The sequence below is a fragment of the Oryctolagus cuniculus genome, chromosome Y (genome assembly GCF_051225735.1).
Source record: "Oryctolagus cuniculus isolate XC-2025 breed Fujian yellow rabbit chromosome Y, ASM5122573v1, whole genome shotgun sequence".
Classification (NCBI taxonomy): domain Eukaryota; kingdom Metazoa; phylum Chordata; class Mammalia; order Lagomorpha; family Leporidae; genus Oryctolagus; species Oryctolagus cuniculus.
In genome coordinates, this window is record NC_142889.1 from 7,934,130 (window position 1) to 7,948,682 (window position 14,553).

Genomic DNA, 14,553 nt, shown 5'->3' on the forward strand with positions numbered 1-14,553 from the left:
GATAATCATATGGTTTTTCTTCTGCAGTCTGTTAATGTGGTGAATCACATTGATTGTCTTGCACACATTAAACCATCCCTGCATACCAGGGATAATTCCCACTTGGTCTGGGTGGATAATCTTTCTAATGTGTTGTTGCATTCTATTGGCCAGAATTTTATTGATTATTTTTGCATCTATGTTCATCAGGGATATTGGTCTGTAATTCTCTTTCAATGCTGCATCTTTTTCTGGCTTAGGATTTAAGATGATGGTGGCTTCATAGAAAGAATTTGGTAGTACTCCCTCTTTTTTGATTGTTCTGAATAGTTTGAGAAGGATTGGAGTTAGTTCTTCTTTAAATGTCTGGTAGAATTCAGCAGTGAATCCCTCTGGTCCTGGGCTTTTCTTTGTTGGGAAGGCCTTTATTACTGTTTCAATTTCTGTCAGAGTTATGGGTCTGTTTAGGTTTTCTATGTCTTCCTGGTTCAATTTAGGTAGGTTGCATGTGTCGAGTAATCTATCCATTTCTGATAGGTTTCCCTGTTTGCTGGCATACAAGTCCTTGTAGTAATTTCTGATGATTCTTTTTATTTGTGTGGTGTCTGTTGTTACATTTCCTTTTTCATCTCTGATTTTATTGATTTGGGTCTTTCTCTTCTTTTTTTAGTTAGTATGGCCAATGGGGTGTCAATTTTGTTTATTTGTTCAAAAACCCAGCTCCTTGTTTGGCTGATTTTCTGAAATGTTTTTTTTGGATTCAATCCTGTTATTTCTTCTCTGATTTTAATTATTTCTCTTCTACTAGATTTGTGTCCGGTTTGCTGTGGATTTTCTATATCCTTGAGGTGAATTGAAAGCTCATCTATTTGGTGCCTTTCCAATTTCTTGATGTAGGCACCTATTGATATAAACTTTCCTCTTAACACTGCTTTTGCTACGTCCCATAAGTTTTGGTATGTTGTGCTGTTATCCTCATTGACTTCCCGAAAATGTTTGATTTGTCTTTGACTTTCTTCTATGACCCATTGTTCATTTAGGAGCATGTTGTTCAATCTCCATGTGTTTCTGTATGCTCTAGGGATTCCTGACTTGCTAATTTCCAACTTCATTCTTTTATGGTCTGAGAAGCTCCATGGTATGATTCTAATTCTTTTGAATTTGCTGAGACTTGCTTTATGGCCTAATATGTGGTCAATCCTAGAGAAGGTTGCATGTACTGCTGAGAAGAATGTAAATGCTTTATGTGTAGGATGAAAAGTTCTGTATATATCTGTTAGATCCATTTGGGCTATAGTGTCATTAAATCTACTGTATCCTTGTTGATCCTCTGTCCGGTTGATCTGTCTATTTCTGGGAGTGGAGTATTGAAGTCCCCCAGTACTATTGTATTGTATTGTGGTCTAAGTCTCCCTTTAAGTCCCTTAACAGATCTTTTAAATAAACCAGTGCCGTGTAATTAGGTGCATATACATTGATAATTGTTATATCTTCCTATTGAATTGATCCCTTCATCATTATATAGTGCCCCTCTTTGTCTCTCTTAACAGTTTTTGTGGTAAAAATTTATGTTGTCCAATATTAAGATGGCTACGCCCGCTCTTTTTTCATTTGTGTTGGCATGGTATATCTTTTTCCAGCCTTTCACTTTCAGTCTGTATGGATCTTTGTTGGAAAGATGTATGTCTTGTAAGCAGCAAATAGATGGGTTTTGTTCCTTAAGCCAATCAGCAAATCGGTGTCTTTTAACTGGACAGTTCATGCCATTAATGTTCAATCTGACTAATGATAAGTGGTAACTTTGCCCTGCCATTTGCCAAAGATAAGTTCTAATATATGCTTTGAATTCTCTGTGATCTTTTGCTGTGAGGTTTCTTTCCTTTATCTTCTTTCATATTGATGACCATGTTTCTGTGTGCAACACATCTTCAAGCATCTTTTGCAGGGCTCGTCAAGTGGCGACAAATTCTTTCAATTTCTGTTTGCTATGAAAAATCTTTATTTCACCTTCATTCACAAATGAGAGCTTTGCAGGATATAATATTCTGGGCTGGCAGTTTTTCTCTCTTAGGACCTGGGCTATATCTCGCCATTGCCTCCTAGCTTGTAGGGTTTCTGATGAGAAGTCAGTTGTGAGTCTGATTGGATATCCTCTGAGAGTAATCTGACGTTTCTCTCTTTCACATTTAGGATCTTTTCTTTATGTTTTACTGTGGAGAGTTTAATTACAATGTGTCGTGGTGAGGATCTCTTTGGGCATGTTTATTAGGGGTTCTATGAGCTTCCTGTACTAGGATGTCTTTGTCCTTCTTCAAAGCTGGGAAATTTTCTGCTAATATCTCACTAAAAAGGCCTTCTAATCCTTTCTCCCTCTCCATGCCTTCAGGAACTCCTAGAATCCGAATGTTGGGTTTTTTAATAGTATCCTGAAGATTCCCGACAATATGTTTTAGATTTCTAATTTCCTCTTCTTTTCTTTGGTCTGACTGTCTCCTTTCCTGTTCTCTGTCTTCTAAGTCCGATATTCTCTCTTCTGCTTCACCCATTCTGTTTGTAAGGCTCTCTATTGTGTTTTTCATTCGATCTATTGAATTCTTCACTTCATTATGATTTCTCTTCACTATCACTGTTTCCTGTTCTACTAGTTTCTGCATTTCATTTTGATTCCTCCTTAATATTTCATTTTCACGAGAGAGATTTTCTATCTTGTCCATTAAGGATTTCTGTAGTTAAAGAATTTGTTTTTGAGAACTTCTTAATGTTCTTATCAATTTTTTGAGATCTGCTTCTTGCATTTCTTCTATCTCATCATCTTTATAATCTTGAATTGGGGTTTCTTTTTCATTTGGGGATGTCATAGTGACTTCCTTGTTTTTATTACCTCAGTTTTTGCATTTGTTATTTGGCATATTGGAGATATTTGGTTTCTTCACTGTGGTGCTTTCTCTTGTTATACTATGACTCTAGATTAAGTGGACTGTCTGTTTTTGATGGAGCCTTAGAGGCTTGAGATGGGTGTGGCCTGAGAGCTCTGTTTGGTGTGCCAAAGGTGACACTCCCTGGTTAGGTGTGGTAGATCTCTCTCTTTGTCTTTCTTTCTTTTTTTGATTCAAAAGGGAAGTAATTCCGCACAGCTGAACGAAGTTGGAGGTAGTTAGCAGGCAAATGATCATACCCACAGGAGCCAGAGATCAGAAGCTCTTTCCCAAGGACCATACAGGGAATCTGTTCTGCCCTCAGAGTGGGCTCAAGTTCTCCTTCAGTCTCCCACTGTGTTGCCAAAGTTACGGAATTGTAGCTTCTCTGGAGAGTACTCACGTGAATTCTGTGAGTTCTCTCCCCCACCGTCTCTTTTTTCACAGTCTTAGTTCAGTAACACCACACATTCACTAGGTCCTAATCTCCTGTTAATTCACCCGCCACCCCATAATCAGATTTTTCAGCTAGGCTCAGGGCCGGTGCAGACCTGAGGTTGCTCTGCTTATGACGTATGTCCAATACGGTTCCTGCTCTTTGTCTTGCTTGCCTTTGAGAGGTGAGCGGAGAGAGAGCAACCCATGTCCGTATCAGTGACTTTTTCTCTCTCTCTCTCTCTCTTCTAGTTAGCCTGGTGAACCTTTCCCCCCGGGGTCGTTCCCTCTAGTCTCCTCTTTCTGCTTGCCTGCCGGTGTCTCGGGCTATTGAGGTTCGGCTCACCTCGCGTTCCAGCGCTGGTGTGTTGAGTCTGCCGCTGGTGTCCCGACCTTTGGGCTCCCACGCTCTCCATGCAGGTCCACTGTGAATCTCTCGTTCTGGAAGAGTTTCTTCTGCTGTTTCTTCCCCTTCTCTTCCTTGAACCTGCAGGATCTCCACTTTTATTAAACTGTCTCTCCCCGGACTATCAGTGTGCTCCCTTCCTATTCTGCCATCTTGCCGCCCTGGCCCTTTTTCTTTGTCAGGGGAATTCACTACTAACATAGACCTGAGAAATGTGCTTATACAGAATGACACTATTCATCCAATTCTTTCTGAACATTTATGTTTTCTTTTTTCTCTTTCACTTTGTATTCAGCGTTGCCATAGTTCTTATCTAGATTCCTGAGCTCCCTGAAACTTTTTCATTCACGCTTAAGCTAATTATGGTTTTACCGACAACGGAAGTGATCTCCAGCTTTGCTTGATCATTCTCCAAAAGTTTGTTTTTAATATCCTACCCTATCCTGTCCCTGATGATGCGCTTGCAACCCAGCTCCTAGGAATGGATCTGGGAAATGCAGTGGAAGATATCCCAAGTGTTTGGGCCTCTGCCACCCTCTTGGGAGACCCACGTGGCTTTGACGTGGCCAAGTCATGGTCTTTGTGGCCCTCAGGGAGTAAACCAGCAGGTAGAAGATTCTCTTTGTCTCACCCTCTGTTTTTGTAACTGTGACTTTCAAGTAAATAAATTTCTTTAAATAAAAAAGTTGTCAATTAAAAATAAGGACTTGATTAAAGCAGGGAAATTTTCTTACCATTCTTATTATGTAATTTTCCCTTTATATGATAACAATTTAAATGAATTATTCTAGTATTTTTTCATTTACTTGTGTGGTTCCTTTTGTAGCTGCTTTATGACTCTACTTAAAATACATACTTTTGAAGTCACGAAAAGCTGTGTTTCTTCCTGTTCACTTGTCACCAGCAGATTGAAAGACAATTCTGCTTAAACAAATGAGAAGATTTTGAACCAAACAGTTAAAAATTGTTGTTGTTACATCCTTTCAGAGTCTGTATCTGTTCAGGTTATTTTGTAAGTGGGGGAGGATGATTTACAGTGTTTCCAAAACTTTTTAAAATGATGCTGGCTTATTTTTAAATAATAACTTGATATATAAATTCAAAATTTTTTGTAATAAATATTTTCTTAGCAAAATTGTGAGACAATAGTCGGGCTTTTGGCCTAAAGGTTAGGATATATGAATCTCATACTGGAGTATCTGGATTAAGTTAACATCTCTGGCTCCCAACTCTAGCATCCTTCCAGTGTATACCAGTGGAGGCAAAATTAATGATTCAAATAGTTCTGTTCCTAGTTCCCATTTTTTACTTTGGCACCATTCTGGTCATGGCAGATGTTTAGAGAGTAAGCCAGCATTTTAGCTAGTTCTCTCTTTCTCCCTCCATGTCTGTCTACCACTCACATAATGAATGAAATGTAGAAATACAATGTGTGGCCATTGTAATGTGCCTATAGACTATTATGATGATTTATTATTTTATTCATTTGGCTTTTAAAGTTTAGTCAAAACTTCCAACAATACAACTATGTATTCATCTTTTGTCTTGATATCAGTTGTTCATGTGCTTCATGGTGATTCAGCTGTAATTCTTTTATTTTTTTAAAGGTTTTTTTTTTTTTTCAAAGCAGAGTTAGAGAGAAGGAGAGAAAAAGAGTTATACTTTCTGTCTGCTGGTTTACACCCTAGATGGTCGTAATGGCCAGTGCTGGGTCAGGCCAAAGCCAGGAGCCTGGAGATTCTTCCAGTTTTCCTATTTAGGTGCAGGGGCCCAAGCACTTGGGCCATCTTCCACTGCATTCTTAGGCCATAAGCAGGTGGCTGGATTGGAAGTGGAACAACTAGAACATGAACTGATGCCCAGATAGAATACCAGGGTTGGAGATGGCAGCTTTATGCCACAGTGCCAGCCTCATCAGCTATAATTCTTGAAAGATAGTAAAAAGTTGTACTAAAAATACCATTTGTTTCTATTCCCCTTGTTTTGTTTATACAAATTTAAAGAGTGTTTGAGAATTGTGAATAACTATACCATACACACTGTTTATTTAAAACATGGATAAAGCAATGTGGAAGGCAGAATCTCCATCTAAACTTAATTCTAGTAGAAGAGTTTCTTAGCTTCAGATCTTACATTTGAGTCTTTAGTTTATTTTGAGTTGACTTTCCATACATTATGAGATTTAGAAGGTTTTAGTTCATTTTCTGCATGTGGATATCCAACTCTCCCACCAGCATTTATTGAAATGACTACTTACACTATTGCAGATCAGATGTGAGTTTACTAATACTTACTCTATTCTGTGTCATTGGTCTATATATCTATTTTGTGCCAATAAAATGCTTTTTGACTACTTAATATTTATAGTGTATCATCTAATCAGGTAGTTTGTTTTTATTCATGATTGTTTTGTTAGAGTCACGTAGTATCATAAATTTTATATTGATTTTTTTTTTTTTTTTGGTTTTGTCAGAGTGTCATTGTGTTTTGAAAAAGGACATTTAATACTGTTTCACATTTTTGGTTAAAGTGATCCCTGCTTATCCAAGAATAAAACTTACTGATTTTTTTGAAAAGCTTTATTTTATTTGAAATTCAGAGTTACACAGAGATAGAAGGAGAGGTAGAGAGAGAGAAAGAGAGAGAGATCTTTCATCTGCTGGTTCACTCCCCAGTTGGCTGCAACAACTGGAGCTGTGCCAAACCAAAGCCAGGAGCCAGGAGCTTCTTCCAAGTCTCTCATGTGGGTACAGTAGCTCAAGGACTTTGGCCATCTTCTTGCTGCTTTCCCAGGCCATAGCAAAGAGCTGGATGGGAAGTGGAGTAGCCAGGACTCAAATTAGTGCCCATAAAATATACAGACACTGCAGGCAGTGGGTTAAGCCATTATACTACAGTGCTGGGCCCGATTTTTTTTTTTTTTTTTTTTTTATGGATGATCAGTTCATGTGCTGAAAGTGAGGAGGTAAATGCTTCTAATATTACGATAATGCATTCTGTCTCTCTCGCAGATTTAGTGTTTATTTCATATTTTAAGTTTTTATTTGAAAGGCATAGACACAGAGATTTTTGTTCTACTGGGTCACTCTTCAAATACTGACAATAGCCAGGATTTGACAAGTTCAAAGCAATAACCCAGAACAACATGTAGGTCTTCCACATGGCAGTCAGGAACCTAAGTATTTTAGTTACCATCTGCTGCCTCCCAGGGTGTGCATTAGCAAGAAGCTGGTTGGGAATCAGTGTAAACTGGACTCAAACCCAGGTGTACTCCTACATAGAGTATGGATATCCCAAGTGTTAATTTAACCACTGTATCAAACACTTGATCTCCTTAGATGTATTAACAATGTTTTATATATTTAGATGCTCTGATGTTGGGTATATTTATATATGTTTTAACACAAATGTATATATTTAAATTGTTCTAACCTATTGCTGAACTGATACTTTATCACTATGAAATGATCTTTTCACTTTTCACATTTTTTACTTTAAGTCTATTTCTCTGATAGAAGATAGAAGGATAGCTTCTATGCACTTCTCTTGGTATTTGTCTACTTGTAATTTTTAAATCTCTTCATTGTCAATTTATGTGTATTTTCACAATTGATGTGAGTAGGAAAGCTCTGTTTGTCTATTTAAGACAGAGATGAGGGGGATAGAAAGAGATAAAAGAGAGAATGAGAGGTCTTCCATCCACTGGTTTATTTTCAGATGATTGCAACAGTTGTTATTAGATGAGGCCAAAGTCAGGAGACACAATCTCCAAATGGTTCTCACATATGTGTACCAGGCATCAGAGTACTGTCATTACCTACTGCCCCCCAGGTAGAGTAGCAGAAAGCTAGATCAGATGCCCAAAATGACCAGGACTTGAACCCGTGTTTCAATATGGAATCCCAAATGTTGGCTTAAGCCTCTGGGGTATAAGGCCTGTCTTTAGTCCTGGTTTTTAAATCCATTCAACTACTCTTCTTTGTGATTATAGAATTTTTTTAAGACATTTATATTTATGGAAGATTTTAATCAGTAAGGACTTATTACTGCATTTTATTGTTTGCTGGTTGTTTTCTAGCTGTTTTATTCCTTTCCTGTTGTCTTTGGTGGTGAAGTGATTTTCTCTACAAAAATGATTTCTGTTTTTATAAGTTTTTGCTTTGAAGTTTACAAAAATGTAGTTAGAATGGATTTTATTAAGCTATAGCAAGAGAACTTTGATGGCCAAAAAATCTCTCCACTAGCTCATTGCACTCTTCTCCACATTTAAATTTTTAAAAACACAGGTTACTTCTTTTTATATTATATACCCCTTAATAAATGATTTTAGCTGTTATTTAATAATTTTTTCTAGTAGCCTTCTATAGATATAAGCATTTTATATATTATTATTTTATTTAGGAAAGCTATAAAACTATTTTTTTTAAGATTTATTTATTTGAAAGACAGTTACAGAGAGGCAGAGGCAGAAGCAGAGAATGAGAGGTCTTCCATCTGCTGGTTCACTCCTTAGATGGCCGCAATGGCCGGAGCAGCCAGGAGCCAGGAACTTCTTCCAGCTCTCCCACATGGATGCAGGGGCCCAAGGACTTGGGCCATCTTCTGCTGCTTTCCCAGGCCATAGCAAAGAGATGGATCAAAACTGGAGTAGCCAGGACTTGAACCAGCACTACTGCAGGCAGGGGATTTATCCGTTACACCACAGCACTGGCTCTGAAAACTAATAATTTCTATATAATATTTCTAATTAGCTAGAAAACTAATATATACATATACTTTTATCAATGAGTTTTATGCCTTTGGATTTTTTTTTTTGGGTACTCTTTAATGTCCTTTTCTCTAAAGTTGAACTCTTTTTGGCATCATAAGGCAAGTCTAGTGGTGATAAATTCTCTCAATGTTTGTTCAGTTGTATTTTCTTTTGAGTTTTTATTGTACATATGTAGGTGATTTTTAAAAGTCAAAAATACTAGTATTTCTATAAGTTCTCATCACTGAAGTTGGCTTAAAGAAACATGCGTAGAATTAACACAAAAAATTCATTGCTGCCTTTGTAAACACAACTCTGCGATAATAGGTATCTTTGGCTCACAGATATCATAAATATTAGCCTTGCTTTTTCTGTAGGACTCTCAATATGGTGGAAATGGGAAAGCAAGGCATAGATTATCATGAGAGTTCATTGTTACACAAACACAATATTGAGATAACTAATTTATTTCTATATTTACTTCTATCCTAAATTATATTTTGGAAATTGTTATTATCCCTAGAATATCAAGAGGTAGATTGTTATCTTTATCTAGTAATGATATTAGAAGGATTATTTTTTGTTTTTATCCTCTAAAATTTACTGTGGGTTATATTAACAAATAGAGTCAGTGGTTTTAAAACAGAACTTTTTGAAAATATTTGCTTATTTCTTAAATCATTCTGTGATTTGCTTTATTTTTAAACATTTGTTCATATGTTTTGCTCTCTGCTTAAAATAGTCCTCCCTAACTCTTATTCCTATCCCAACTAAAAAAATGTCATCAAGAGCCAAAGTAGGGCTGTAAGGTGGGTATGTCATGATTTCCCACCAAAATTTTTGCAAGGTTGCCCCTTTTTTGAGAGAAATACATAGCAGCATTATCATAATGGAGATAGGTTCTTTGGGAAAGTTCTACTGGATCCTCCCCACACCACCCCACCTACTCCCTCTTTTTTTTTTTTTTTTTTGAAAAGCCAAGTTAGAGACATCTTTAGTACTCCCCTAATAGCCACAACAGCTAGTGCTGGGCTAGTCAGAAGAACTTCATCCAGGTCTTTTCTATGTTTGGCAGGGCTCCAAGCAGTTGGGCCATATTCTGCTGCTTTCCCAGGCACATTAGCAGGGTCTTGAATCAAAACTGGAGCTCTCTGGACTGGAACCAGTGCCCATATGGGATATCAGTGACACAAGTGCCTGCTTAACCTTCTGTACCATGGTGCTGGTCCTTTCCCTTCTCAATAAAATTATAGCTCAGTTTCTCAGAACAATGTTTATAAGCAGATGTCATCATTCTTTGGTCTCCAGGAGGTGACAAGCAAAAAGCCTGAGCATCTACAGAATTGTTTTGCCCTACCTTTAATTTTAACTATTATGATTTGATTTTAATGAAACTTTTTTTTTTTTTTTTTTTTTTTTTTTTTTTTTTTTTTTTGCTTCTTGTTAACATTGCTTTGATTATACTTTGTCTTCAGAATCTCATGGTTAAAACATTTTTAATTTGATTACATTTCTTTGAAGAAGTCTTTCAGGGTCTTGGTCACACTCTTTAAAATTTTCATTGGAAGCACTACTCTTGTATGTATTTGATCCAGGTGCAACAGTTTCTGCACTCACAGATAAGAGATTTTACTACATTTGGGCCAGGGGTAGTTTGCTTAAGCTTTTGCTTCTAATTCTCATATTTTTGTATCAGAGTGCTGATTGCAAACCAGGTTTCTGTGACTGTCCCTGGGAAAGCAGACGATGATGACTCTAGTGTTTGGGTCCCTACCATGCATATGGGACAGTCAGATAAAGTTTTTGGCTCCTGGCTTTGCCCAGTCTTGCCTAATGTTGGCTTTTAGAGAATAAATCAGTGGTTGGAAGAGCTTTTTCTGCCACTGTGTCTTTCCAGTGAGTGCATAAATGAGTGAGTTAGGGAATGAATGAATGAATGGGTCTTCTTTTAAGAAATTTGAAAAAAGTGGGGGAAAAGTTACTTTATTGTACTTTAATTTTCAGTCAAATTGTGTAAACTGAACCAGTTGATTTCTGTGTTGTTGTTTTTAATCGTTTACTCTCTTCAGTTAGGGCACAAATTTATTTTTTCTTTTGAAAATGATTTACAGGTACATGTTAATATTCAAAGCTGCTCTATTCCTTCTAAAATGAGTCATGCATTTGTAAAATGATGATTTAGTGGGGGCATTGGCTTTTGTCCCCAAAGACTTTTCAATAAGCATCAGTGATTTTACTATTCTTCCACTAAAACTTCACCATAAATTTGATGTTTGTTCTTCAAGCTTAGTATATTTCATGCTACTCTTATAGGGACTCCAAAATGATATTTTCTACTTCTTACACATCCTGTTCCAACATGTTACAAAAGTATGGGTTTATTTTAGAATATTAAACTTTTTTAAAAAGATTTATTCATTTATTTCAAAGAGTTACAGAGAGGCAGAGGCTGAGAGAGAGAGAGAGAGAGAGAGGTGTTCCATCCGCTAGTTCAATTCTGAGATGGCCACCAAGGCCGGAGCTGTGCCACTCCAAAGCCAGGAGCCAAGAGCTTCTTCCATTTCTCCCACATGAGTGCAGGGGCCCAAGGACTTGGGCCATCTTCTGCTCCCCCAGGCCATAGCAGAGAGCTGGATCTGAAGTGGAGTAGCTGGGACTTGAACCAGCACCCATAAGGGATGCCAGCACTGCAGGCAGCAGCTTAATCCACTACACCACAGCACTGTCTCCAGTGTATGAAAATTTTAAATTGATGCTTCTTTGTCTGCATTTTCCAAGAAATTAGTGTAAACTCTACACCTAAATAACTTCTTTTTTTGTTTGTTTTTTTTTTTTTTTTTTTTTTTTTGGAGTACATAGACTTCTTGCCTTTCTATAATATAAAAGTTGTAACTTTGAATTCACATCTTTTATTTCAAGGATGAAGAAAGTGAGGAAAGTTCTCTCACTTAAAATTTAAGAATATGATAGATGTGTTGTAGGTTAAGATAATTTTTTACAATTAAATATCAGTTTACCTTAACTTTAAATGCTTTAGTATTTTCATTGTCAGCCCTGCCATTACTTTCAGAAAACCAATTATCTTCTGAATGGACTTTAGAACCTAGATTGTCAAAGTTAATTCTCTGTTTTAAATAAAAATTACTTATTTGAAAGGCAGTTACAGGGAGGGAGAGACAAAGAAAGAGATCTTCTATTTACTGGTTCATTCCTCAGATAGCCACAATGGCTGGGATGTAGCCTCGCTGAAATCAGGAGCCCAGAACTCTATCACAGAATACTGACCCAAATACTTGGACATCTTCTGCTGTCTTCCCAGGCACATTAGGAGAGATGGATTGGATGTTAAGCAGCAGAGATTCAAGTATCTATGGGATGCCAGCATTTCAGACTGCAGCTTTATCCCCTTTGCCCGGATGCCAACCTTCAGAGTTCTAATTGACATATCATTTATGCTTACAATATTTAGTATTTAATTGCTGTTACAGTTCTCCTCCCCTACCCCCAATAGGTATTGTCTTCTGAAAATTTTAAAGCAATGTCAGATATTGAGAGAAGCTCTTATGGCAGTGGGAAAACAGGTTATATGGCATGGGCGGAGAAATGATGAACCAGCTCATTATTGTAGCATCTGTGAGGTAAGTAATTGTTTTTATTAAGGTTCTTGTTTATTATTTATTTGCTTTTTTGCATAATGTTTTTATTGAAGTTGAATATTATGGTTTGTCTGTTAAATTCTAATTTGATATTTTAATATTTTGCTAACTACATATGTTAATCTAGAAGTATCTTCTTGCAGATGCATTCATGTAACATTTATTTAGTGAATGATAATCATTTAGATTTTGGGCTGATACAACTTTTAATATGTTCACAAATGGCAACATACTGGATTTAGCTTATTGCAGGTCACGTAGATCAGTATATGAAATACTTTCAAATTAACTTCATAATGTTTTTATTGAGCATATTTATTCTGAATCTTTAATGTTTAATAATCAAACATTTTAAACAGCCACATGATGCCACAATGGAGAATTCCATACCTGATCTGAGTTGATAGATTACAGCCACACAGACTCACTAAAATTGTGCAAAATCTTTTAAGGCCATGTGTGTAACTTGTATATGAAACATAAATGAATTTCATGTTTACATTTGATTCTAATCCCCATGATATTTTATTATGTAAATGTGATTAGTTCAGTATCCAAAATGTTTGGAAAAGCAAAACACTGCTGGTTCTTGTAGAATGTACAGGAATAAAGATATTTTTGTTGAATTTACATTCTAGATGGCTAAGAAATACAATCAACAGAGAGCTAGCATTGTGACATGGTGGGTTAGGCTACCACCTGGGATATGGGCATCCCATATGGGCGCTGGTTCAAGTTCAGGCTGCTCCACTTTCAATCCACCTTATTGCTAATGCACCTGGGAGGGCAGCAAAAAATGGTGAACTTTCTTGGGCCTCTGCACCCACATAGGAGGCCTGGAGGAATCTCTAGGCAACTGACTTTGGCATGGCAAAGATCCAGCTGCTGCAGCCATTTGAGGACTGAACCAAAGGTGCAAGGTCTCTCTCTTTCTTTTTCCCCTTTCTCTCGCTCTCTGTAAGTCTGCCTTTCAAATAAGTAAAAATAAGTCTTTTAAAAAAAGAAAAATGGGCAGGCGCCGCGGCTCACTAGGCTAATCCTCCGCTTAGCAGTGCCGGCACACCGGGTTCTAGTCCCGGTTGGGGCGCCATATTCTGTCCCGGTTGCCCCTCTTCCAGGCCAGCTCTCTGCTGTGGCCAGGGAGTGCAGTGGAGGATGGCCCAAGTGCTTGGGCCCTGCACCCCATGGGAGACCAGGAAAAGCACCTGGCTCCTGGCTCCTGCCATCGGATCAACGCGGTGCGCCGGCCGCTGCGAGCCGGCCGCGGAGGCCATTGGAGGGTGAACCAACGGCAAAGGAAGACCTTTCTCTCTGTCTCTCTCTCTCACTGTCCACTCTGCCTGTCAAAATAAATAAATAAATAAATAAAAATAAAAAAAGAAAAAAAAGAAAAATGATCCACAACTAATGTGATGTGCATATATCCATGACCATAGGCTTGACATATATCAAATTGTTAGACAAACATTAGGAAAAATGATTTTTCTTTTCATACTGGCCTAGGGCAAACAGACCTATTAACATTTGAATCTTTACATGAAGCATTACATTTGAATTTCAAATTAAACTGCAATATTGGAAGTTTATAGAATATTGTTAGATTTTGGGAATATTTAGGGATGGAAAAAGAAGTAGTTTTTTCACTACTGGTAAATAAATTGCAAATTCTTGGAAGCCTGTCAGAGTGGCTTTTGTGTAGCCTAAAAATCATTTGATTCATTTTAAAGAATTATTCATTCTGAAGTAACTGAAACTGTATTTATTCAGAAGTGATTGAAACTATAGAAAGTTTTTTATCAGAATATTAAATTAAGATACATTTTTAGACAGAACATGTTAGAAATTGTTGAAAATTAAAGGACATAGTGATAGAAACCAAAAAGCTAATGTTAGAAGTTAGTGAAATGGTCTTAAGGAACATTAATGAAGTGCCTAAGCTTGAAACGGGTCTTAAGAAAAAGAGATCTTTTAAAAAAAATAGAAATAAAAAAGGAGACTTGACCAATACAATCCCATCAAGGTGGCATGTACCAATGCCATCTCACTAGTCCAAGTGGTCAATTTCAGTTCACAATTGATCATAATGATAGGAATAAGAGTCAAAGGGAGCACATACACAAGAGTGGTGTCTGCTAATACTAGCTGATAGAATCAAAAAGGGAGAGAACAATCCAACATGGGAAGTGAGATACACAGTAGACTCATAGAATGGCAGATGTCCTAAATAGCACTCTGGCCTCAGAATCAGCCCTTAAGGCATTCAGATATGGCTGAAGAGCCCATGAGAGTATTTTAGGCATGGAAAGCCAAGACACCTGGGAAAAAAAAAAAAAAAAAAGAAGACCTAAATGGAAGATCTAAGCGAGTGAGATCCCAGTGGAAAGAACAGGGCCATCAAAGAAGGAGGTACCT

General features: G+C 37.3%; 1 protein-coding gene across 47 annotated transcripts in view; it reads left to right on the forward strand.

Moving 5' to 3' along the window:
- Nucleotides 1–14,553, forward strand: part of LOC149119196 (histone demethylase UTY-like) — a 218,001-nt gene that overhangs the window by 188,710 nt on the left and 14,738 nt on the right. For 45 of the 47 annotated variants that reach the window (XM_089325006.1, XM_089325007.1, XM_089324994.1 and 42 more), the window contains one exon: nucleotides 11,997–12,123. The exons of the other annotated variants lie outside the window; for them this stretch is intronic. In XM_089325006.1, the coding sequence (XP_089181132.1) occupies nucleotides 11,997–12,123 (127 nt within the window). The remainder of the gene's footprint in view (nucleotides 1–11,996; nucleotides 12,124–14,553) is intronic. 47 annotated transcript variants of the gene reach the window in all.